Source organism: Megascapheus bottae, chromosome 3, assembly GCF_031878675.1.
Source record: "Megascapheus bottae isolate mThoBot1 chromosome 3, mThoBot2.hap1, whole genome shotgun sequence".
NCBI lineage: Eukaryota > Metazoa > Chordata > Mammalia > Rodentia > Geomyidae > Megascapheus > Megascapheus bottae.
The window spans coordinates 81,228,285-81,252,976 of record NC_143511.1 but is presented as its reverse complement, the minus strand read 5'-3'; the positions used below and the strand labels follow the sequence as shown (position 1 = coordinate 81,252,976).

Below are 24,692 nucleotides of genomic sequence, written 5' to 3'. Positions count from 1 at the left end.
GCCCTGAGTTCAAGTTCCAGGTATGGGGGGAAAAAAGAATATGGAGTAATTGACTATTTCAAGTTTGAGGTCTGCATTTTACTTCCAAGTCTTTAATTACAAGACACCCCTATGTGTCCCTTCTTCTAACAAACTTTGCCACATTTGGTTAAGGTTTTCTTCTGATTCTTCTCTTATGAGTAGATATCATTTAAAATCTTGTCTTTTGCTTGCTTTATTAGCTGTAAGAAACCTGCGATTTTTCTCTTTGAGGATGGAAAGCAAGAAATAGCTGGGTATTTTGTATGAGAACTTTGAAGAATGTAGAGTAGGTTTCAGAGAATATGCTGAAGGAAGCACATAGATCACTGGCCCCTTAATACCCCCAAACTGCTCTTCTCAAATGTAGGTCTACCTGTACTCCTCCTCCTTCAAGAAATAATCGTTGGTTTTCTTGGTGCTGAACGTCTAAACTGGTCATCTCTAGATTTGGGGGGAATCTTATTTCAAGTACCATTTTCTATTATTCCATCTTTAGCCACTCTTTGTACTTCTTTAGTGTATTTATATTAAATAGTGTAGCTGTTTATAGATACTGAAGGAAAAATATGAAAGCATTGCTCATTACCAACATTGCATTTATTTACCATGTCTATGTATAGCACTAATATCTGGTTAATTTAAGTGCAGAGATGAACCCACTATATGTATTCCTTTTTCTGTCTGTATCACTTTTCACCACTTAAAATCAGGAAATTAGACCAGGTACCAAGGACTCAGTCATCTAAACTACTCAGGAAATTGAGATCTGAAGATCCCAGTCTTTTTTTTTTTTTTTTTGACTTTGAACTCAGGGCCTGCGTATTGTCCTTGGGCTTTCTCAAGGCTAGAGCTCAATCACAAGTCACTTTTTAATGTATGTGATACTAAGGAATTGAACCCAGGTCTTCGTGCATGCTAGGCAAGCACTCTACTGCTAAGCCAAACTCCCAGCTGTGAGGATCCTAGTTTTAAGCGAGCATGGGCAGAAATGTTCTTTAAATTCTTATCTCCAATAAATCACCAGAAGTCCAGAAATGGAGCTGTGGCTCAATGGTAAAGATCTAGCCTTGAGCAAAAAACTCAAGGACAGCACCTAGGCCTTGAGTTCTAGCCCTAGGATCAGCACATAAGGATAAACTTATATAATTCTTAAATGGTAATGCTTTCACGTTTCATATGCCTTTTTTTTTTTTTTTTGCCAGTCCTGGGGCTTAAACTCAGGGCCTGTATATGGTAACTGAGAATTGAACTCGGGCCTTTGTTCATACTAGGCTAGCACTCTACCACTAGGCAGGCCCCTTTGAAGAAACTTTTTTTTTTTCCAGTCCTGGACCTTCAACTCAGGGCCTGGGTACTGTCCTTGGGCTTTCTCAAGGCTAGAGCTCTACCACTTGAGCCAAGCACCATTTCTGGCTTTTTTTCTATGTATGTGGTACCAAGGAATTGAACCCAGGTCTTCATGCAGGCTAGGCAAGCACTCTACCACTAGGCTAACCTCCTGGCCCAGAAACTTTTTATAAAGCTGTTTCCTGTTTCAAAAATATTTTCCCCTTGTCTGTTCTTTTTTTTTTCTTACCAATCCTGGGACTTGTACTCAGGGCCTAAGCATTGTCCTTGGGCTTTCTCAAGGCTAGCAATCTACCACTTGAACCACAGTACCACTTCCAGTTTTCTGGTAGTTCATTGGAGATAAGAGTCTCAGTTTTTGTGCCTGGGCTGCCTTTGAACCATGATCCTCAGATCTCAGCCTCCTGAGTAGCTAGGGTTACAGGCATGAGCCACAGGATCCTGGTCTGTTTTTCTTTAGATTAAGATGAAGTGGTATTGGCTAACTTGCTGATTATTTTTCAACAGGTATCGATTAAGGAACAAAAAAATCAATGCAACTGTAAGAACGTTTCCTCTCCTAAATAAAGTTGGTGTAAACAACACTGTCCCAACCACAGCCGGAAATGTCATTTCTGTCATAGGAAGTACTGAAACAACTGGGAAAATTATTCCAAGTACAAATGGGATTTCAAGTGCAGAAAACAGTGTTTCCCAGTTAATCCCACGTAGTACTGATAATACATTAAGAACTCTAGAGACTGTGAAGAAAGTGGGGAAGGTTGGCTCCAATGGTCAGAATCCTGCTGGGCCCTCTGCAGAGTCTGTCACTGAAAGGTAAGTATTATGTAAATTACTAACATGAAAAATTCTTTAAATCTTTTATTTATGTCATAATTTTAGAAGTACCTTAGTATAAACATACATGTTTTATTGGTTTTTTTGTTGTTTGTTTGTTTCTTTTAAGCAGTACTGGGTTTTGAACTGAGGGCACTCACAATTTGTTCTACCACTTGAGCCATTTTGCTAGCCCTTTTCATGTCTTTTACCCTTAAAATAAGGTATTACTTTATACTGGGTCAGCTTTGCTGTGGTCTTCGTATTTATGCTCCTCCAGTAATGGGGATTATAGGCCAGCACTGATGGAGATGAAGACTATTGAATATTTTTTCTTTTACAAGGACTTGAACTCAGAACTTCCTGCTCTTGCTCAGATTTTTTGCTTATGGCTGGTAAAATACCACTTTAAGCCAGTTCAGATCAGGCTTTTTTTCTGGCTAATCTTAGAGTTTCATGGACTTTTCTGCCTGGTGTGACATCAAGTGTCCATCCTAGATCTCAGACTCCTGACTAGTTTGGATTACAGATGTGAGCCACCAATGGCCAACAGACTTTTTTTTTTGTCTGAGCTGGCTTCAAATCATGACTTCCAGACCTCTTCCTACCAAATGGCTAGAAGTACAATCACTGCACAGAAGCCTACAGAGTAACATTCATTTCATATTTTATTCTGCATGCTTCATTTAGTAGAAAAACCACTAAATATGAAAAAATCCTGACTTTACAACTGGATAGTTCTCTTAATGTGAAAAATCACTTCAGCTCTGTTTTTGTTTTCCTCAAATATTCATTCAAAATTGAGTATTTTCACCTTATTTCAGTAAATTTCTGGATCAATTCCATAGACATGCTAGAAAGGAACTAAGGGAAAAACCTGAAATTATGAGAGGCTTGACTCTCTCCCTCTCTCACTGTTACAGAATATTTACACTTTATGCTCTATAATTAGGTATAATTGACTTGGGAGTTTTTGAAACCAACCTCTTGTTTTGGTTTGGTGTGTTTGAAAGTCTTCCTTGGTAGCAAAGATTCTTCCTGTCTCAGCTTCAGTAGTGTTGGAGGTAGAAGCATGTAACACCACACTCAACCAGAGTCTGGGATTAAATTTTGGCTCAGTTTTTCCTGACTGTTTGATCTTAAGTCACTTAATTTTTTTTTCTCCAGTCCTGAGGCATGAACTCAGGGCCTGAACACTGTTCTTTGTCAGGCTAGAGTTCTACCACTTGAGCCACAGAACCATGTCTGGCTCTTTTTTTTTGGTGGGTCATGGGGCTTGAACTCTGGGCCTGGGCACTGTCCCCGAGCTCTTCAGCTCAAGGATACCACCCTACCCATTGAGCCACAGCCACACTTCTCATTGTTTTCTTGTTTTTTAGTAATTAATTGGAGATCAGAGTTTCACATTTCTTTAGTGCCTGGGCTGGCTTTGAATCAGATTCTCAGATCTCATTCTCATCCTCCTGAGTAGTGAGGATTACAGGTGTCAGCCACCAGCACCCAGCTAAGCAGGACATTTTTATATTGCTAGAGAAAATATGGAAAATTTAAAATAAAATCAGTATAAAATGCATTAAGTTTTTTATTGAATACGGGATTTATGCACCACCTTGAAATTAGCCTAGAAAAACTGTGGTTAAAGAAGATCATAGAGAGTTTATGTGTAGAAAATGAGCTTTTGGTAGGTTGCAGAAAGGTAATCTAAAACTCTGCTTTTTTGGTGCTGGTACTACTCATTGTGTGGACTCTGTCCCTCTGCCACTTGAGCCACAGCTTCACTTCCAGATTTTTTGGTAGATTAATGATGGTAAGCGCCTCACAAAGTTTCCTGTTGGGGAAAGATCTCAGCTTCCTAAGTAGCTAGGATTCCAGGCTTGAGTCACTGGCACCAGTTGTGAAATGTTTTTCTCCATTTAGTGTGTTATATTATTCAGTCATGAAAAAGGAAATGATACACTATTACATGTCATACAGTGCTCATGAATCTTGAGAGCATTAAGCTCATTGAAAGAATCCAGGTACAAAAGACCACGTATATGATTCTAGTGCTGATATGTCCAAAACAACAAAATGTTGATTAGTGGTTACTGGGGTCCAAGAGTGAAGTAAGAAAAGGGAATAAATACTAATAGGTACAAGTTTTTCTTGGGAACGATGGAAATATTTCAAAATTAGGTAGAGATCGTTGGAAAATCTTGTGAATATACTAAAAATCAATGTACATACTTCAAAAAATATGAATTTTTGCTTTATCTATTTTTGTGTGTATATATGCTGGGAATCAACCCTAACACCATGTGTATAATAACATCATGTGTTACATGATCTGTAACCAAGGTATACTTCAAACCTTCTGTTTCAATATTTTTAATTGTCTAGTAGGACAACTTATAATAAATTAATCTCAATTAAAAATACTTTTTGTTTTTGAGAAGTAATGCATCTACTACCTGGTGATTATAACTATTACCCCTCTATACATTACCCCGACAATTAAAAAATAAAATACTTTTTTTTTTTTTTTTGGCAAGTTGTGGGGCTTGAACTTAGGGCCTGGGCACTGTCCCTGAGATATATTGCTCAAGGATAGCACTCTTGACAGTGAGCCACAGCTCCAGTTGCAGTTTTTAGGTGATTAATTCATAGGCTTTACTGCCTGGGCTGGTTTTGAACCACATTTCTCAGACCTAAGCCTCCTGAGTAGCTGGGATTTCAGGCATGAGCCACTAGCACCCAGCTAATTCTTAATTTAATGTTATAGATCACATATATACCAAATCTCAAAGCACACTGATATAGCTAAGGAAAATAAATTCACTCCCTGCCTCTCTGGGCCTCCATATAGTTTGGGAGATGGATATGTAAAAAGATGTAATATACTCAGAAAGGTTCTGTAATTCAGTATAGCCCATGTTATTAGATTCTAGGAAAAAAGGATAACTAATTTTTAGAGAGATGTTATGAAAAGCTTTTTTAGGTAAAGGGATGAGGATAGCAAAATAGGAAGGAGCTAACTGACCTGATCTCATTAGTTTATGAATATTTACCTTGTACATTTTCATGACCATTTTATAAACCTGAAAATTTGCCATTTCAGAGTATTAATCCCAATCTTCTAATACATAATATTTTGACCTAGATGGATCAGATAATTTATATTTGTACTCAATGATAATTGTTCCATAAGTGTTAAATGTTATTTTTAGAAGGAAATTGTGATGATTTTCATGCCATAATTGTCATTGTGAAATTATCTAACATATTTTGTCCTGTTTTCATTATACAATTATATGAAAAAATTCTCCAGAAAAACATTAAGAAAGCGATTGCCCTTTGCCTTCTGTTAAATTTTCTCTGCAGTAAAATTAGCTCTCCACCCAAGACTCCTGTAAGCAATGTAGCAGCTACCTCAGTTGGGCCCTCTAATGCTGGAACAGAGCTGAATCCTGTGCCTCCCAAATCCAGCCCCTTCCTAACCAGAGTACCAGTGTATCCTCAGCATTCTGAAAACATTCAGTATTTTCAAGATCCAAGGACTCAGATACCCTTTGAAGTCCCACAGTACCCACAGACAGGTAAGTGCTTTTAGACAATTCTAAGAAAAAAATAAATTGTAATACAACATTTGTTTCCCTTAAATTAGTCATTTGTATGTATCTTGAATTAATCCCTTGGAGTTTATGACCTATACGTTTTTACCCTCAGACTTTTTGATTTTAGATACCAATATATATTTTCTTTATTTAATAAATACAAAAGCTCATATACACACTGGGAGAACTTAGTTATAGGTAGCTCAGAGGATTAGTTAAGACCATGAGCTTAGGAAGGAAGTGGTACTATGGCTCAAAGTGATAGAGGACTAGCCTTGAGCTCAGGAGCTTAGGGACAGCGTCCAGACCCAAAGTTTACCCCACAACCAGCAAAAAAAAAAAAAAAAAAAAAAGAATATGGCCAGGAGTGTGGCCTAGTGGTAGAGTGTTGGCCTAGCATACACAAAACCCTAGGTTCGATTCCTTAGTATCACATACACAGAAAACTCCTCAAGTGGTTGAGTGCTAGCTTTGAGAAAGCTCAAGGACAGTGCTCAGGCCCTGAGTTCAATCCCAGGACTGGCAAAACAAACAAACCAAAAACATGAGCTTTTATGTCATTTTAACAAAAGAGTAATACAAGACTAAAAAAAAAGTGACAAAAGGAAAAGGATTTTGAATTTCTTCTTTTTTTTTTTTTTTGCCAGTCCTGGCCTTGAGCTCAGGGCCTGAGCACTGTCCTTGGACTTTCTAAAGGCTAGAGCGCTACCATTTGAGCCTCAGCACTTCTGGCTTTTTTCTATGTATGTGGTACCGAGGAATCGAACCCGGGTCTTCGTGCATGCTAGGCAAGCACTCAACCACTAGGCCAAACTCCCGGCCCCAGGACTTTGAATTTCTATGGTGGAAAATTGTGGGACACTAAATAAATACAACTACTGGAAAATAAGGGCTAGTCAGTAAGGCTTGTTTGGTGATTCCTGTGGTACTGTTTTAAGGTTGATAAGAATCCTGGTAACCAGGGAGAGATGGAACACATTAACAAACATTGTCTCCTTTGTTTAGGCAAATAAAAAGGGCAGAAATGTGGTATATTTTGGCTTATTCATCCTCCTTGAATATGTGGTTTGTTTCCTTTCTTTTAATTAGCAGTTGTTAGACTTTTTTACACAAGACTGACGACCACTTCTGGTTTTACTGGTTAATTGGTTGTTTCTTTTCTTTTTTTTTTTTTTTTTGCCAGTCCTGGGCTTGAGCTCAGGGCCTGAGCACTGTCCTTGGACTTTCTCATGGCTAGAGCTCTACCACTTGAGCCTCAGCACCACTTCCGGTTTTTTTCTATGTATGTGGTACTGAGGAATTGAACCCGGGTCTTCATGCATGCTAGGCAAGCACTTTAACCACTAGGCCAAACTCCCGGCCCCATGGTTGTTTCTTTTCTTGTTGTTTGTTTTGTTGGTCATGGGGCTTGAACTCAGGACCAGGGTAGTGTAAGCTCTTTTGTTCAAGGCTAACACTCTACCACTTTGAGCCACAGTGCCACTTCTGGTTTCTTAGGGGTTAACTGGAGATAAGAGTCTGGCAGACTTTTCTACCTGGGCTGGTTTCTAACTGCAGTGAGCCACTGCCACCCTGTGTTTACTGGTTAATTAGAGATAAAGAGTTTCTCAAATGTTTCTACCCAGTTGACTTCAAACTGCAATCCTCAGATCTCAATCTGCTGAGTAGCTAGAATTACAGTCATAAATGATTGTAATCCCTATAATAAATGACAGGAATTATTCATGTTATATTTATTGTGAAAACATTCAAAATCCTTCTGACTTTTTGAAATACATGTAGTAATAATAGATACTCTTTTGTGAAATGGCACACCAGAACTTACTCTTTGATCAAATTTCCACATCTCTCCATCCCTTTACAATATGTCAGCCTCTCATGTCTAAACACTAAATTTATATGTGATTAACTGTTTTGTTTTGGTTGTTTTGGTTTGCTTTTTTTGTTGAGGGGTCTGGGTGCTGTCCCTGGGCTCTTTCAAGGCTAGCACTGTGCCACTTTGAGCCATGATTCTACTGGTTTTCTGGTTGTTAATTGGAGATAAGCCTCACAGACTTTTCTCCTGGGGCTGGCTTTGAACTTTAATCATCAGATCTCAGCCTCCTGAGTAGCTAGGACTACAAGTGTGAGCCATTGTTGCCCATATGAGATTCCATACATGACTGAGATTCTGTGGAATTTGTTTTTCTATGCCTTGTCTATTTCACTTACCGTAATGATCTCTCTAGTTCTGTCCATATTGTCAAAATGAAAGGATTTTTTAATAACTAAGTAGTAATTCATTGTGTATATGTGCCACATTTTCTTTGTTAATAGGTGAACACTTAACATATTGATTTGTGAATAGTGTTGTAGTATACATGGGTGTGTGCATGTCTCCTGCATACTAATCTTTTTTGCTTTGGATATATAACTGGAGCTGGAATTGGTAGACCACATGATTATTCTATTTTGCGTGTGTGTGTGTGTGTGTGTGTGTGTGTATGTGTGTGCGCACATGCATACCCATGCACTCATGTGCCAACTCTGGGGCTTGAACTGGAGACCTGGCATTGTTTCTTAGCTTTTTCCTCAAGGATAGAGCTTTACTACTTGAGATTCACCTCCACTTCCAGGTTTTTGGTGGTTAATTTGAGATATGCTTCTCATGGACTTCCACATTGAACCTCAATCCTTACATCTCAGATCTCAGCCTCTTGAGTAGCTAGGAATACAGGCGTGAGCCATTTTCATTAGTGTTTCTTAGTGAAGTGAGGAGATGCTTCATTGTGGGTTTTTTTTTAATTATTATTTGATTTATAGTTAGTGAATTTGAGGATTTTAAAAAACCTGTCACCTTTGAGAAATATTTAAATCTATTTGTAGTTTTAATTGGTGACTTGTTTTATTGCGATTGTGGCTTTTGTGGTTTTGTTTTTTTTGTTTGTTTTTTATTTCTTTTTTTTTATTGTAATTAGTAAAAGGGTTACATGATATTTGTCAGATAGAAGGTGCATTAATTCACATACATTGATACCCTTTCACATGTCTTGGTACCCATTTCCCCCCACACACACACACCCCATGTGGTTTTGTTTTTATTTTTACTTTATAGTACTGGGTTTTGAATTCAGAGTCTCACACTTGCTAGATAGATGCTCTACCATTTTGTGATGCACCCCCATCCTTTTTACTTTTCTTCTTTTTTGAAGGAGGTCTTACTTTTTCCCCAGGCCAATCTGTACCTCCAGCTTCCTATTTATGCTCCTGCAAATCTGAAATGACAGGCACATGCTACTTTACTTGTATCTATTTCTTGGTTAAATGTGGGGAGGGGAGTCTCACATTTTACTTGGGCTGTCCTTAAACCATCATCCTCCTGATCTTAGACTCTCAAGTAGTTAGAATTATAGGAATTGAACCGTTATGCCCTGCTTTTATTGTTTTTTAGAAATCTTATGTTTCTGCTCAGGCTTGGCCTGGTATATAGTCCTTGTACATAAGATTCTGGTATTGTTGGGATGGTATGACTGAAGCATCATGCTATTTTGCCAAGATAAGATCTCATTAATTTTTCCTAGGCTGGCATTGAATTGTGTTCCTCTTACTAGATGCTTCCCAAGTTGCTGGAATTTGTAGGTGTGAGCCATGGTTCCTGGCTTGTTTTTGCATTTTCTTATTGTATTTATTTATTTTACCAGTACAGGGTCATGAACTCAAGCCCTTACACTTTTGCCTACTTTTTCGCTCACAGCTGGTACTCTATCATTTCAGTTCCACCATCCCCACTTTCAGCTTTTCGACTGTTAATTGAAGAGAAGAGTCTTGGACATTTGTGCTCAAGATGGCTTTGAACCACAGTCCTCAGTTAGTAGCCTCCTGAGTAGCTAGGATACAGATGTGAGCCACTGGCACCTGACTTCCTTATTTGTATATTTTAGATATTGTCCTCTTGATAAATGTATACTTTGCCTAAATTTCTCCTAATCTGCACATTGCCTGTGCTGTCAGTCTATTTTGCCTACTTGAGCCTTCATTTAGTATGCTTTGGGGATCTATCCAAAAATCTCTTAATCATTCCAATATCCTAAAAAGTATTCCCCTCTGTTTTCTTCAGTAGTTTCATGATTCTAGGTATTTAAAGCATTTTGAGTTGATTTTTGCAAGTCGTTAAAGATAAAGATGTTAATAAATTTTTCTGCACTTGAAAGATGAGGGTGATATGAGATACCAGTAGGTGTTTTGTTTTGTTTTGTTTTGATTTTTGGAAGGTTTTATGGTAGTATTAGGTTTGAACTCAAGGCCTCATACTTGTTGGCTGACATTCTACAAGTGTTTATTTTAGAGATGAAGTTTCATAACTCTTCTGTTTCCTGAATAGCTAGGATTACTGGCATGAACCATACTGGTACCCTGTGATTTAAGACTGCTGTTTATAGAAATTAAATATAAAGTCCAAAAGTGGCCTTCATGAAGTAATACAAAGTATAGTTTGCATATACTTATGTAAAATTTTAGTAAGAAAATAAATGACGCATGAATTTTGAAAGAGATTTTTATCCTTTGCTCCTAAAATGCTTAAGAATCAATGATGTAACTGAGTACATAATGTAAAACCTGTCGCCAGTGATTCCCTAAAAGGAAAGTCTATACCTTTGTTAATGGTGCTAACCATCGGTTTTGTTGTTATTGCTGCTACTGTTTTGGCTTCTCCTTGGGCTTGAGCTCAGGACCTGGATGCTCTCCCTGAGCTTCTTTACCTCAGTGCTAGCATTCTACCACTTGAGCCACAGCACTGTTTCTGGCTTTTTCTGTGTATGTGGTACTGAGGAATTGAACTCAGAGCTTCATGCATTCTAGGCTAGCATTCTACCACTAAGCCACATCTGATTGTTAAGTAGCAGATTAATGAAGTATTGAATGTAAATGACTTTTATATGATATTATTCTGAAAATATTTAGCTTCTCTGCAAGGTGAAGATCATTTACTGATTATATTTCCACATTAAAGGCTGCTTTAGACATAACCCATTGTAAAACGTTGGATTTTGACCAAGGTTACATTAAATATTCCTTTCTTCGATTTTCAAGGATACTACCCACCACCTCCAACGGTGCCAGCTGGTGTGGCTCCTTGTGTTCCTCGCTTTGTGAGGTCCAGTAATGTTCCAGAGTCCTCCCTCCCACCTGCTTCCATGCCATATGCCGATCATTACAGTACATTCTCCCCTCGAGAGCGAATGAATTCTTCTCCTTACCAACCTCCTCCTCCGCAGCAGTATGGACCAGTTCCTCCAGTACCTTCCGGAATGTATGCTCCTGTGTATGACAGCAGGCGCATCTGGCGTCCCGCTATGTATCAACGAGATGATATTATTAGAAGCAATTCTTTACCTCCAATGGATGTGATGCACTCTTCTGTCTACCAGCCATCTTTGCGGGAAAGATATAACTCATTAGATGGTTATTATTCAGTGGCTTGTCAGCCACCAAGTGAGCCAAGGACAACTGTGCCTTTACCAAGAGTAAGTGGTTATGGAGATAGAAATGCTACTGTCACCTGTAAGTTAAGAGCTACTGTGGCTGGTGTGGAACCAGCCAGACTTGGGGACTCCTCATACTGTGTGATTGAAAGAATATACTTGACCTTCCTATGCTCCAGTTCACCTGTCAGATGAAAATAACAGTAGTACCTCCCTCATAAGGCTGTTGTGAGAATTAAATCAGAAAAGCAAAGTTCGTAGACCTGGACCTAATATAGAAAAATACTCAATGAGTTTTGTATTTGAAACTAATGGGAAGTTTAAAACGAAAGTCGAAAATACAAGGACAGGGACTTTTTTTTTTGCCAGTCGTGGGCCTTGAACTCAGGGCCTGGGCGCACTGTCCTTGGGCTTTCTCAAGGATAGTGCTCCACCACTTGAGCCACAGCACCACTTCTAGCTTTTTTCTATGTATGTGGTACCAAGGAATCCAACTCAGGTTTTCATGCATGCTAGGCAAGGACTACCACTAGGCCAAACTCCTGGCCCCAGAGACTGTCTTTTTAAAGTGTCTCCACCTACATAAAATTATTTCCCTACACTAGAAAAGTAAGTGCTCAGATTTACTCTAGTTGAAATTTAGTTGACTAAATATTAACCTTTTTATTTATTTGTATATAGAAATAGTTAGGCAGTTCCCCTCTCCCTCTTTTCCCAACAATATCAAACTTTATTATATTCACAGAACATAGTTACATTTATTTATCACTCCCTAGATGATAAAGATTGTTTCTTTTATCCCCACTTAGGAACCTTGTGGTCATTTGAAGACCAGTTGTGAAGAGCAGATAAGAAGAAAGCCAGATCAGTGGGCACAGTATCATACTCAGAAAGCACCTGTCTCTTCAACTCTCCCTGTGGCAACACAATCACCAACACCACCTTCTCCTCTGTTCAGTGTAGACTTTCGAACAGATGTAAGAAAAGTTTTAATCACTTGTTTTTGCATAGATGGTTCAAACAGTTAACTTCAGATATTTATTCAAATCAGTGTTAGCTCATTTGGATATCTTGCAGTGGTTTGGATTGCAATTAAATTTAGAATATCAACACTATGGCTGATAATTGAGAAATTCTGAAGACCATCAAAACATAGTTCTTTACCAGGAATTCAGTAGTATAGTTTTAAGTTCTGGTTCTGAGAATGGAACCCAGAGCTTTATATATGCCAAGTTCATGTTCTATTACTTAGCTACAGCTCCCTCCCACCCCATCCCTCATTAGCATGTGTTTAGCATGAACATGGTCCTGGGCTTGATCCCAGCACCACAAAAAAAATTAATAGTAATTTATATCTATGATTTATTGAATACTAACTCATGTCAGGCACTATACTAAACATTAATACAATACTGTTTTATTTAATTCTTCCAAAAACCTGACAGGGTAGATATTATTTTATAGTTAGGAATCCTACTTAGTTGAGAAGTTAAGCATTTGCCAAGATCTTTTAATATTAGCCTCAGAGGCATTGAATCTTAGTCTCTGCTTCCCAAGAAGTGCAGAAATGCCTGCTATATTATTTTTTTAATTCATATCACCATTAATTATTTTACTTCATGCCATTATAGTTTCAGTTTGACATAATGTTTTATATTATTATATTTAGAGAAAATGATTATTTTCTACACAGCCCCTCTAGTTTGCACCCTCCCCCCCTCAGTGATTCTGATATTTTATTATGAAAAATGTTAAACTTTAATAACTGGGTAAATGGTTATCCACTGAGCATGGTGGGCATGCCTGTAATCACGGTACTTAAGAGGTTAAGACAAGAGAACCTTGAATTTGAGGTCAGCCTTGGTTACACAATGAGCTCTGACTCAGATAAATGGAAAATTTCCAAGTACTTATCATTAGACTATCTTACTACTTTTTTTTTTTTTTTTGCCAGTCCCAGGGCTTGAACTCAGGTCTAAGCACTGTCCCTGGGCTTTTTCAAGGCTAGAGCTCTACCACTTGAGCCATAGCACCAGTTCCAGCTTTTTTTTCTATGCATGTGGTACTGAGGAATTGAACCTGTGTCTTTGTGCATGCTAGACAAACACTCTACCACTAAGCCAAACTCCTGGCCCCTCATTAGACTATTTTGAAGTAATCCTACATGTATTTCAATATAACATTGAATTGTCTCATCAGACTTAGATTCACTTGACGTAGGTAAACAGCTTGGTAACAGAATAACAGAAATGCCATGTCTTGATAGAAAAGTATGTTTTCATTTTTATGTATTTACTTGAAGAAATGAGTGTTTCCTTTTAGTGCAGATCTGTTGCTACTTAGTATGACTAGATATTTAACCTTTCTGGTCCTAAGTTTCCCAACCTGTGTAGTTAGCAAACTAGATTTAGTGATTCTTATAAGCTCTGTATTCTAGCATTATAATGTTCTTGAAGTCCTTTTGAATTCCTTTATTCATTATTTAATACTTGGTAGCTTATCAGCTATGTTCTCTTATTTGTACATGATGGGTCTTTTTTTTTTCCTCAGAATTACAGCTTTAAGGCATGGACTGTCATCTGTGTCTCTGTGTATTTATTTTATTGAATTCTTTTTAGTACTCCATACCATATTAGCCTGTTATAAATCTTCATTGTTTGGTTCTTGGTAGAATTAGTCAAAGCTTCTTGGAACACTTCGAAAACAGTAAAAAAGAAAGCATGTAATTTTTATTGTATAAATAGATATTCAAAGAGTTTATAAAGTTCACTATGAAGGCTTTTAAATTCTTGGATTACTTCATATTAGCTATAAGATAATAATAACTAATTGCCTTTTTTTCCCCCATCAGTTTTCTGAGAGTGTGAGTGGTTCGAAATTTGAAGAAGATCACCTTTCCCATTATTCTCCTTGGTCTTGTGGCACCATAGGCTCTTGCATCAATGCCATCGATTCAGAACCCAAAGATGTAATTGCTAATTCAAATGCTGTGTTAATGGTATGATTTTCTGGCGTGGGGGAGTTGGGCGTTGAGAAGATAATACTGTTCACTAGTTTTACAATGAATGCTTTCTTCATCAGATGTTACTCTATAACTGTCTATAACCAAAGAAACTAAATTTACCTACGCTGGAAATAATTGCATTTAATGTTCACATTATTTGACCATAGCTTGGTTGCTTAATATAGTTGTTGAAATCTAAATCTAGTGTTAAGCTTACTAGAAAAATCTAATTTCATGTATTTTAATAACATATGCCCTTTGATAACATTTACCTTTATTTTTAGCACAAGTTATTGCTGGCAATCCCTTTATTGATATTCTTTGGTTTATGCAGGATCTGGATAGTGGAGATGTTAAGAGACGAGTGCATTTATTTGAAACTCAGAGACGGACAAAAGAAGAAGACCCAATAATTCCCTTTAGCGATGGACCCATCATCTCAAAATGGGGTGCAATTTCCCGATCTTCCCGTACAGGTTACCACACAACGGATCCTGTCCAGGCCACTGCTTCCCAAGGAAGTGCAACTAAGCCAATTAGTGTATCAGGTAATCTATTTCACTAGCACTTAGTCTGATATATTCCCACCATCTTGCTTTTTATTCCCCAGCCTACAAGTTGGAGAATAATTCACATCTATTTAACAGCTGTGATTAACTCAGAGTTAAATGATTTAACTCATGATCCCATGGCTCATTGAATCAAATACCCATTTATTTCAAAAAGTATGGATTCATGTTTGTACACTTATCAGTTTATAATAAATGCTCTCTTCTGTATTTCTATAGATTATGTCCCTTATGTCAATGCTGTTGATTCAAGGTGGAGTTCTTATGGTAGCGAGACCACATCATCAGCACACTATGTTGAACGGTAACGTTATTCTTAATTCTTGGAAATTCTCTACTTTGAGACTTGTGTGCTTTCTTAGAATACAAATTCAATGTACATGCAATATACTTTGTTAGGGAGCCAAGAGTTTGGCCTAGTGGTAGAGTGCTTGCCTAGCATGCACTAAGACCCGGGTTTGATTCCTCGGTACCACATAAGTAGCAGAAAGCCAGAAGTGGGGGCCGGGAGGTTGGCCTAGTGGTTAAAGTGCTTGCCTAGCATGCATGAAGACCCGGGTTCGATTCCTTGGTACCACATACATAGAAAAAAGCCGGAAGTGGTGCTGAGGCTCAAGTGGTAGAGCTCTAGCCTTGAGAAAGTCCAAGGACATTGCTCAGGCCCTGAGCTCAAGCCCAGGACTGGCAAAAAAAAAAAAAGCCAGAAGTGGTGCTGTGGCTCAAGTGGTAGAGCCCTAGCCTTGAGAAAATCTAGGGACAGCCCCTGAGCCCAAGCCTAGGACTGGCCAAAAAAAAAAAATATATATATATAGATAGATATATATAGATAGATATAGATATAGATATATATACTTTGTTAGTTGAGCTGTGTGACAAACATCTGAAAAACAATTATATTTGTCTTGTTAAGTGAAATTTTGAAGGGCTGACCTTTTACATAAAGCATAGGTCATTTCTGTCCAATTTCCATTATTTCCCTTTTACTAAAATAAACATAATCCTTTTGTAGGGACAGATTCATTGTTACTGAGTTGTCTGGTCATAGAAAGCATTCCAGTACTGGAGACCTTTTGAGCATTGAACTTCAACAGGTAATTTTAATTCAACTCTGATTTAAAAATAACTAAGTAAATAAATATATAAAATAGAGAGCTTGGAATGTGGCTTAGTGGTAGAGTGTTTGCCTTGTAGGCATGAAGCCTTGGCTTGTGATACCACATAAACAGAAAAAGCCAGAAGTGGTACTTTGGCTCAAGTGGCAGAACACTAACCTTGAGCACAGAGAGGCTCAGGGACAGAGCCTGTTCAAGCTCCAGGACTGACAAAAAATAAGTATATATATTTTTAAAATTTTTGTATATATTTATAAATACAAATATATAAATATAAAAGCATATGTATATATAACAGTTGAGAGCTATTGTAGTTGGAAGCTGAGTTTACTTCTTTTCTTTCACATAGGCCAAGAGTAACTCATTACTTCTTCAAAGGGAGGCTAATGCATTGGCCATGCAACAGAAGTGGAATTCCCTAGATGAAGGTCGTCACCTTACTTTAAATCTTCTAAGCAAGGAAATTGAACTGAGAAATGGAGAGGTAAAGGAATTAAGCCTCTTAGGTTTCTTGCTTCATGTATTTGTTCTTATATACTAATCCTTGATTTATACTGTTACCTTAAACACTTCAGTCTGCTTCTTTCTGACAGTTGATTACTTTACAGCTTTCAATTGAAACAGAATTGTAGTCATAGATTTATTAAATGCTTTAGATAAATTATTGGACATCCCATTTTACTTTAAAGTAGGTCCAGGTTCAGCAAGCACACTATGTATAGATATAGATAGATGTCTATATAAATATAGATGTATGGATATGAATTTTTTTTAATCTACAGAGTGATTACGCAGAAGATGCTGCTGATACTAAGCCTGATAGAGATATTGAGTTAGAACTTTCAGCACTTGATACTGATGAACCTGATGGACAAAATGAACAAATTGAAGTAAGTATCACAATTAGGTAAATAAGAAGCTTTATTCCATTGTAAATTAAGAAGGTACTTTCTTACTGAACAATTAATGGTTAATGTTCTTAGGAGATCCTGGACATACAACTTGGTATCAGTTCTCAAAATGATCATTTGCTGAATGGAACAGCCGTGGAAAATGGTCACACAGTCCAGCAGCACCAGAAGGAGTCATTGAAACAGAAGAGACAGAGCTTAGGTGAAGACCATGTGACTCTGTGAGTGTTCAGTTTATCACCAGTGAGCATAGGGCAGGAATAAAAAGGGAAAGATGTAGAGTCACTTTTGGCTTTATGCTATGAAAGGAAAAACTTGTATAACATAGTAACAATTTGGTCAGTGTGGATTTTTAGAGATGAGGTAAATTTGAAATTAAGTAACTCATTTTAGTAACTTAAAATTTGTTACTTGTTGGGCTGGGAGTTTTGCCTGGTAGAGTGCTTACTTAAGCATGGGCGAAGACCCAGATTCCTCAATACCACATACGTAGAAAAAGCTTGGAAGTGGTGCTATGGCTCAAGTGGTAAAGCTCTAGCCTTGAAGAAAAGCCCAAGGACAGTGCTCAGGACCTGGGCTCAAGCCCAGGACTGCCCCCCCCCCCCAAAAAAAAAAATTGTTACTTGTTAAGGTGAGAATTAGTTTGTGCCCCATCATCAGGTTAGAAATCTTAATTCAGCCAAACTTCTAGCTCACAGAAGCAAGAATTAAAACTCAGATTAAGGGGCCAGGAGTTTAGCCTAATAGAGTGTTTCTAGGCCTAGCATGCACCAAGACTGGGGTTCTATTCCTCAGTACCACATACATAGAAAAAAGCCAGAAATGGTACTGTGGCTCAAGTGGTAGAGCTCTAGCCTTGAGAAAGCCCAAGGACAGTGCCCAAGGCCCTGAATTCAAACCCCACGACTGGCCAAAAAAAAAAAAAAAAAAAAAAAAAAAAAAAAAAAAAACCTCAGATTAACTGTGTTTCTGGTTTTAGAAATTCATGTTAGGATTTTCTTCTTGGCTATTGATATTGCCATTATCAGCTTAGCCTTGAACTTTAATAATTTGGCCTTAAACTAATCTATGGTTTCAATTTTTGTTGTGTTGGTGGTATTTTTTTTTTTTTTTGCCAGTCCTGGGGCTTGAACTCAGGTCCTGGGCACTGTCCTTGAACACTTTTGCTCAAGACTAGTGCTCTGCCACTTGAGCCACAGCGCCACTTCCAGCTTTTTCTGAGTATGTGGTACCAAGGAATCAAACCTAGGGCTTCATGCATGCTAGGCAAGTGCTCTAAGCCCAACAAGCCCGACAAAGTAAGCACTCTTACCAATAGGCTACACTCTCCACCCCCGTTGTGATTTTTGAAAAAGGGCTTTTAATATTAATGGAACCTCTAATACGTTTTCTTTTTTCTTTTTTTTCTTTTTTTTTTTTTTTTTTGCCAGTCCGGGGCTTGAGCTCAGGGCCTGAGCACTGTCCTTGGCCTTTCTCAAGGCTAGAGCTCTACCACTTGAGCCTCAGCATCACTTCTGGCTTTTTTCTATGTATGTGGTACCAAGGAATCAAACCCGGGTCTTCATGCATGCTAGGAAGCACTCTACCACTAGGCCAAACTCCCGGCCTCTAATACGTTTTCTTGATGATGAAAGCATGTTTTTGATGGGGGCTCTTAAGATTAGATATAACTTCCATTAAGCACATATGATAACTCTTCAGAATTTTCATAGAGCTAACTTGTTTTTAATGTCATTTGTTTCTCTCAGGGAGGAGCAAAAAACAATTCTTCCGGTAACATCTTGCTTTAGCCAGCCACTCCCAGTGTCTATTAGCAGTGCAAGTTGTCTCCCCATCACCACATCTGTCAGTGTTGGCAACCTCATTCTGAAAACTCACGTTATGTCTGAAGAGAAAAACGACTTTTTAAAACCTGTTGCAAATGGGAAGATGGTTAACAGCTGAAAGGAGGTTCAGCTTTCAAATTTGTGACCACACCATGGAAGCATTTACACTAGCTTTTTATATATATAATATATATTATATAATGTATATTTTTTTTAAAAAAAAAGATATTACTGGGGGCATCCATTTCCTGTGGACTCTTTGATACTTCAAGCCCTCTTGCATTAGCATTATGGAAAAAAAAAAAGAAAATTTACTTTACTAGGGTAACATGTTCACTTTCCAAAAGTGATTGGAATTTGGACAACATTTAACTTAAGCTTCAAGCAGCTTTTTATGAGTTTGTAGCAATCCGGTGCAGTAACTGAGCCATTTCCTATTTTAAATGGCTTCTATAGAAAATTAACAACTCAGTTATTAAACTAGCAGGATCCTACAATGATACATCTAGTGAAAGTAGACTTAATTATAACTTATTTATTTCTATTTTATGTTTCAGTGAGAGAAATTTACATCTCATTCCAGCTGCTTTATTTATCTTTTTCATGGGACTCTGCATGGATTTCTTTCCTTTTTTTTTTAATTTTGAGAAGTGAAGTTAGATGTTCTTATCATAGAATTTTACAGGGTTCTATTCTAGCTTTCTTTACTGCATTATATGTAGGAGTGTGGTGCAGTGCTTTTATCTGTAGCATTTAATTTTTTTTAATTTCCCATTTTTCAAGAATAGTTTCTGCTTAGTTAATATTTTACACAGGCTACTTGTTGAAGTACTTAATTAAAAATATAACCAAGTGCCTAAGTCTTTCAGCTGATGTACTAGATATTAAATTCTCCTAAGTTATGCAGAATCGTTTTTACAATTTTGATAAATTATGCACTAATGTAATGGCCGTTTTTTAAAATGCTGATTTAAGCCTGTACATTATTGAATCTGATGACTTGGCAAAAGAATCAGGTGCTTTCAGCTTTCTTGAGAAAACCCTGTATGTAGCGTTTGCACTGACTAACAAGATGGTATTGCTGGGTTTTTAATTTAAACTAATTATTTGGATGTTCTTTACATTATCTTAGTTAAGTATTGTTTATTGTTACTTCATGTTAGGGTTTAATTGCTCTTGTTTTCTGACTGTTAGGTTAATAAGATTATGAACCATGTACTAGTTGAACATTGGCAAATATGTATTCATACTTTTAAACATGAATAATACCTGCCCTGCCATAATGTGACTGAAATGGTTTTCCTTGGCATCTGAAAGTATGTAGTATGTTTAACCAGCCTTGTCCCAGATTTGTGGGAGATATTTTATTGAAACCTAAATTTCAGTCAACATTTGAAAACAATAGCTGGGCATTCCTTCCTGGTGATCTTACCTGTAGTTTGTCTTTTTGTTTTTCCTCTATTTCTTTCAGATTAGTTTGACTTTTATTATTATTATTTTGATTAACTTCTGTGAAGTTGTTTACTCTGAAAATTGTACTGGAATATTTTAAGCCAAGCTGATCTTTCACCAGGTGTACTGTATGTAAGGGCTTTTCCTGCTAGCAAGATGCTTAAACAGGATCATGTTATTGGTCGTCTGAGCTATTTAGTTATTTTACAAAACCACAGCATTGTATCAGAAAAGATTTTGATAAAAGTTTTGTGCACATTTCCAGGGGTGGGAGGGTTGACATTTCCCTGAAATTTCTTGATCAGAATGAGTAAAATACTGGTGTTTGATACCTGTCTTAATGAACATGCTCATAAGGTGACTGATAAGTTGTAAATATACCTGAGAAACAAAGGGTAGTTTTGATATTCTGGTGTCAGTATGGAAGATCTTACACATTTATTTAATACACAAGCGTATGAAGATATTTGTTTATAGTATAACAGCACAGTAGCCTTGACTTAGTTTCCTTTAGTTAGTACCTTATCATTTTTGCCATGGCCAGTGCTCTTCATCCCTACAAAGATGTTTTATTTATTTCACTTTGTAACCTGAAATGAATAGGAACAAGAGTTTTAAACCATGTTACATTAACTTATTTCTCACATTATAAATTAGCTTAGATTACTACAGGAACATGATTGTTATATAATTTATATCAGAACCTTTCTATAAATACGTGCTTACTACATTTGAAATGCTTCCAATGTACTTTATTTGCTGTTTATAATTCCAAAAGGATATGCAAACCAGTCTGTCTATTTCATGAATATTTAATAGTGAGATCTTCCATGTTGAAGGTAATGTATTTTTTTTTAAGATTTTAAAATTGCTATTTTGTTACAAAATAGAGACATATTAACAGTTTGAGAGCTCCTTATGTGCCCTCAGGGAAAGAACCCTCTGTGCAACAGAACTACACAAAACATCTTCAGCACATTCTGAGGGTGAATATATACTACATAAATTGATCTTGTGTATTTAACCTTATCTTTTTAATTTTAAAATTGAAAGTTTGAAACTTGGTTGTGCTCTGCTGGAGGGGGTTGGGATAAACTGCTTAGATGTTTGCCTACTTGTCCAGTAAATGACATTTGCATCAGTGTATATGTATACCCACCAACCTGATTGGTTGGTCTCAAAACATTTATAGTAAAATTATGCTTGTCTTGCAGCAGGTAATCCCATAAACAGTAACTATTGTTAAATTCTCTCTCTCTCTCTCTCTCCCCCCGCCCCCCCTCTCTCACTAACAACATAGGAATTGTTTTTGTGTTGACATTATTCTGTATATCATTTTTCCAATTGCGATGACCACCTTCTGTCTGTCTTGGTGGGTTTAATGTGAAGTAAAGTCATTGATTCTTTGACACTTTAGAAGAAAAACCGGTTCATCAGACCTTCCTTCAGTATGGTCCCAACTGTTGTAGAAGAAAATAGTACAAATCAGACCTAGAACATGGCCTTTTAAAATTGGGGGCACCAACACATTGCAATATATACATGCTTGGAATCAAAAGCTATAGAGCAACAGAAGAGGAAATTTGTAATTTTAGTAACTATACAAGTTGCTTATGGTCTAATCATTTTAAAAAAAAAGTCTGTGTTCCAGAAAGCAGGAAAGTGATGGCTCTTTTTCTTATTTTTGTGTTTCTCAATCTCTTAAGTTCCATTCTGTAGTCCATGTGTTCTCATTTAAACGCTCTGGATGTAGCATCACTAATTGTCTTTTGTGGTCTCATTTCATTTTTTGAATTCTGAGAAAGTTACACTTGTATTTCTTCAAGTTGGTACCTGAAAAGATGATTCTCTGGCCTTTGCTGCCACAGCTTGCTTCCAAACGCAGGCATTGAACCATTGTCTTTCAGGAAATGCTGTGCATTGTAGTTTTCAAGAGAAGGGGCACTGGTTTCAACCACACCCCCATCACCACCAGAGCTACATATTGTAGTAAGAAAATAACAGAATCTCTCATACTACAACTGATATTTTCTATTCTTATACATCTAGTCACCCAGATTCCAACTTGATGTTTAATATACAAACCACATCCTAATTGTATGTGTATTGCCTTGAGAAAATTACAAAATGCACAGTTGGTTTATAGGAATTTTAAATGGTATCATCTGAACAGCTGAAAACATTGTTTCAAAAAGCATCTACTTTGCTTTTGCATTTTAGATAGTTAAGCCCATGTTGTCTCATGAACTTGGAATGGAATTGGTAACGGTCAGATTCAGTATGTGATACCAACTTTGAATCGAGTCATTTTCTGTCACCAGTATTGGTAACTAATCATTAAAGGGACAGGTTGTATTTGCAACTGTGCATTTCTTAAAAGAACTTTTCCTGTGTTTTAGTGATTGAAGAGTGTTGATGGGATTGCTTACTGTAACTCCTTCTATATAAGGACCCGTTTGAAAGCAGAACATAAATGAATATGCTCAAGGAGTATCCCATTTTCTGGATAAATTGAGTAAGTTTGCTAGTAACTCGTTTATACTAGCAGTTTCTTTGTGTCCCTTTGCTGGCAAGGGAATACAAAGAGTCAAAACCTCAGATCAGAACACCCCACATTTGAGTGGTGACTTATTTTTAACTCTTAAGAGCAGTTCCCCTAAGTCCAAAACTGGTGGTTTATTTTTCTTCCTTTTTTCTTTCTTTTCTGTTTTTCATAGAAGTTTAAAAATATCCCTAAACCAGTGGAAAACAGACACTGGCTGCACTTAGTACTGCCAAAAGCCAAGGTCATTTGCACATATTCCATCAATCTGTCAAGAATTAGGCCTCACTTAATAACCCAAGGCATGGAAGTGCATGCATTCTCTTAGCTGGGCAAACAATTATACTGTAGTTGTGATACAACACATGTGGCTTTTATTTGTACTGCACATATCCACTGTACAGCCACTTGGGAGTATCGTGGTTAGCTTGCAGCAACTGCTGTCTGCATTTATACTGTTTATTGCATATTCTTTTCCCTGGAAGTGAAGGAGAAATGTTTTTCTTGTTGCATTGATTATACTTTATAAATTTGCTTAGCTGGAAAGTTTGGGAAAAGAGGCCTGTTTGTCAATTGTACAACCGATTGTGAAGCTCTAGTGTGAATATTTTTACGTCTGTATTAGACATTTTCTTTGCAAATCTATTGTTCGATTGAAATGTAAATGAAATTAAAGATGGTGTACACCCATCATGTAAAAAGCAGGCACCATCTCTAAGATGGATTTTATGCTCATTTTTAAGGCATATACTCAGCTTCTATTTAAAACTATAATTTAAAAATAATTCTGTACAATGAAATGGGGAATATATATGGGAATAAATTCTATTCCATTTATTTCAATTTGAATTTCCAAATTGTGATGTTTCCCTTTGTGCTATAGGAATAGGATTAAATGGGGGATGGCTAGGACTTATAAGGCCTGTATATGGGGGGAGGGCAGAGATGGAACAATGAGGGTTGTGATGATAGTGAATAGCAAAGAGTGAATTCTGTGTGTTTTTGCTGTAGCACTGAAGTGAAGAGATATTAGCTTTGGCTGTTCACAAAATAGAGCATCATGATTTTCAGTGTTTGAGAGAAAATTGATGGAAAAAGTTTGCAGTACTTGACATGTATTTGCATGCACAAAATAAAATTATTTGTCCACCTTAAAAATTGTTTGTTTAGTGTTACTATCAAGTATGGTGTGGTATATGTTAGTTGTCTTGAAGTGGTACTGGGAATTGAACACAGGGCCTTCACACGCTAGGCAAGTGCTATTCCACTTGAACCACATCCCCAGCTCTGCCTTGATTCTCTTGATGTACTTTTCTGCCTTAACAAACCTACTAGGGCATTTTGTAAGTAGGGATTTAAATGATTAGCTGCCTCATCCATGTTTCATGGGGAAGAGAGAAAGTAAATAGACTCAAGAGCATTAAAATAGTCTTTAATTCTGCTTAAGCAGAAGATATGAATGTATACTACTAAGTTTACAGTCTGTTGGAGAAGATATGACAGAGAAACATAAATGGGATGAAGCAGTGTGTTATAAGAGACTGTACTGTGGGCCTCGATATGAAATGGTCTATATGTGCAAGGCCTTAGCCATTTTCACTGGGCCTAGTATAGTTTTATTCATATCATACACTTAGTCGATATATTTTAAGCTCCATGCCTGCATTAGTTATAAAGGTTAAAGGTCAGTGAAAAAATGATTCCTTTTTCTAGAAAGTTCATAGAATGGAAAAAATAGCTCAGAGAGCTATGTAAAAATTCCAAATTACAGGGCTGGGATCTGTGGATCTAGATTCCAAGGCAGCTGGGGCCAGGAAGACTTGTTGTTGGTGGTAGTTGTGAAGCTTGAAATCAAGGCCTGGGCATAGTCACTGAGCTTTTTGTGCTCAAGGCTAGCACTTGAACCATAGCACCACTTCCAGTCTTCTGGTGGTTAATTGAAGATAAAGTGTCATAGACTTCTCTGCCTGGGTTGGCTTCATACCACTATCCTCAGCGCAGTCTCCTTAAGTAGCTAGTTACAGATGTGAGCCATCA

General features: G+C 37.3%; 1 protein-coding gene across 2 annotated transcripts in view; it reads left to right on the top strand.

The window, feature by feature from the left end:
- Positions 1–24,490, top strand: part of Rc3h2 (ring finger and CCCH-type domains 2) — a 57,437-nt gene extending 32,947 nt beyond the window's left edge. Inside the window, exons 10-21 of one of the 2 annotated variants that reach the window (XM_090330587.1) lie at positions 1,876–2,184; positions 5,545–5,759; positions 10,848–11,281; positions 12,049–12,216; positions 14,091–14,237; positions 14,578–14,791; positions 15,032–15,116; positions 15,822–15,903; positions 16,274–16,408; positions 16,707–16,814; positions 16,908–17,056; positions 18,584–24,490. In XM_090330587.1, the coding sequence (XP_090186713.1) occupies positions 1,876–2,184; positions 5,545–5,759; positions 10,848–11,281; positions 12,049–12,216; positions 14,091–14,237; positions 14,578–14,791; positions 15,032–15,116; positions 15,822–15,903; positions 16,274–16,408; positions 16,707–16,814; positions 16,908–17,056; positions 18,584–18,779 (2,242 nt within the window). In that variant the 3' untranslated portion in view covers positions 18,780–24,490. The remainder of the gene's footprint in view (positions 1–1,875; positions 2,185–5,544; positions 5,760–10,847; positions 11,282–12,048; positions 12,217–14,090; positions 14,238–14,577; positions 14,792–15,031; positions 15,117–15,821; positions 15,904–16,273; positions 16,409–16,706; positions 16,815–16,907; positions 17,057–18,583) is intronic. The other variant, XM_090330588.1, reaches the window with a different exon arrangement.
- Positions 24,491–24,692: the final 202 nt, after the last annotated feature.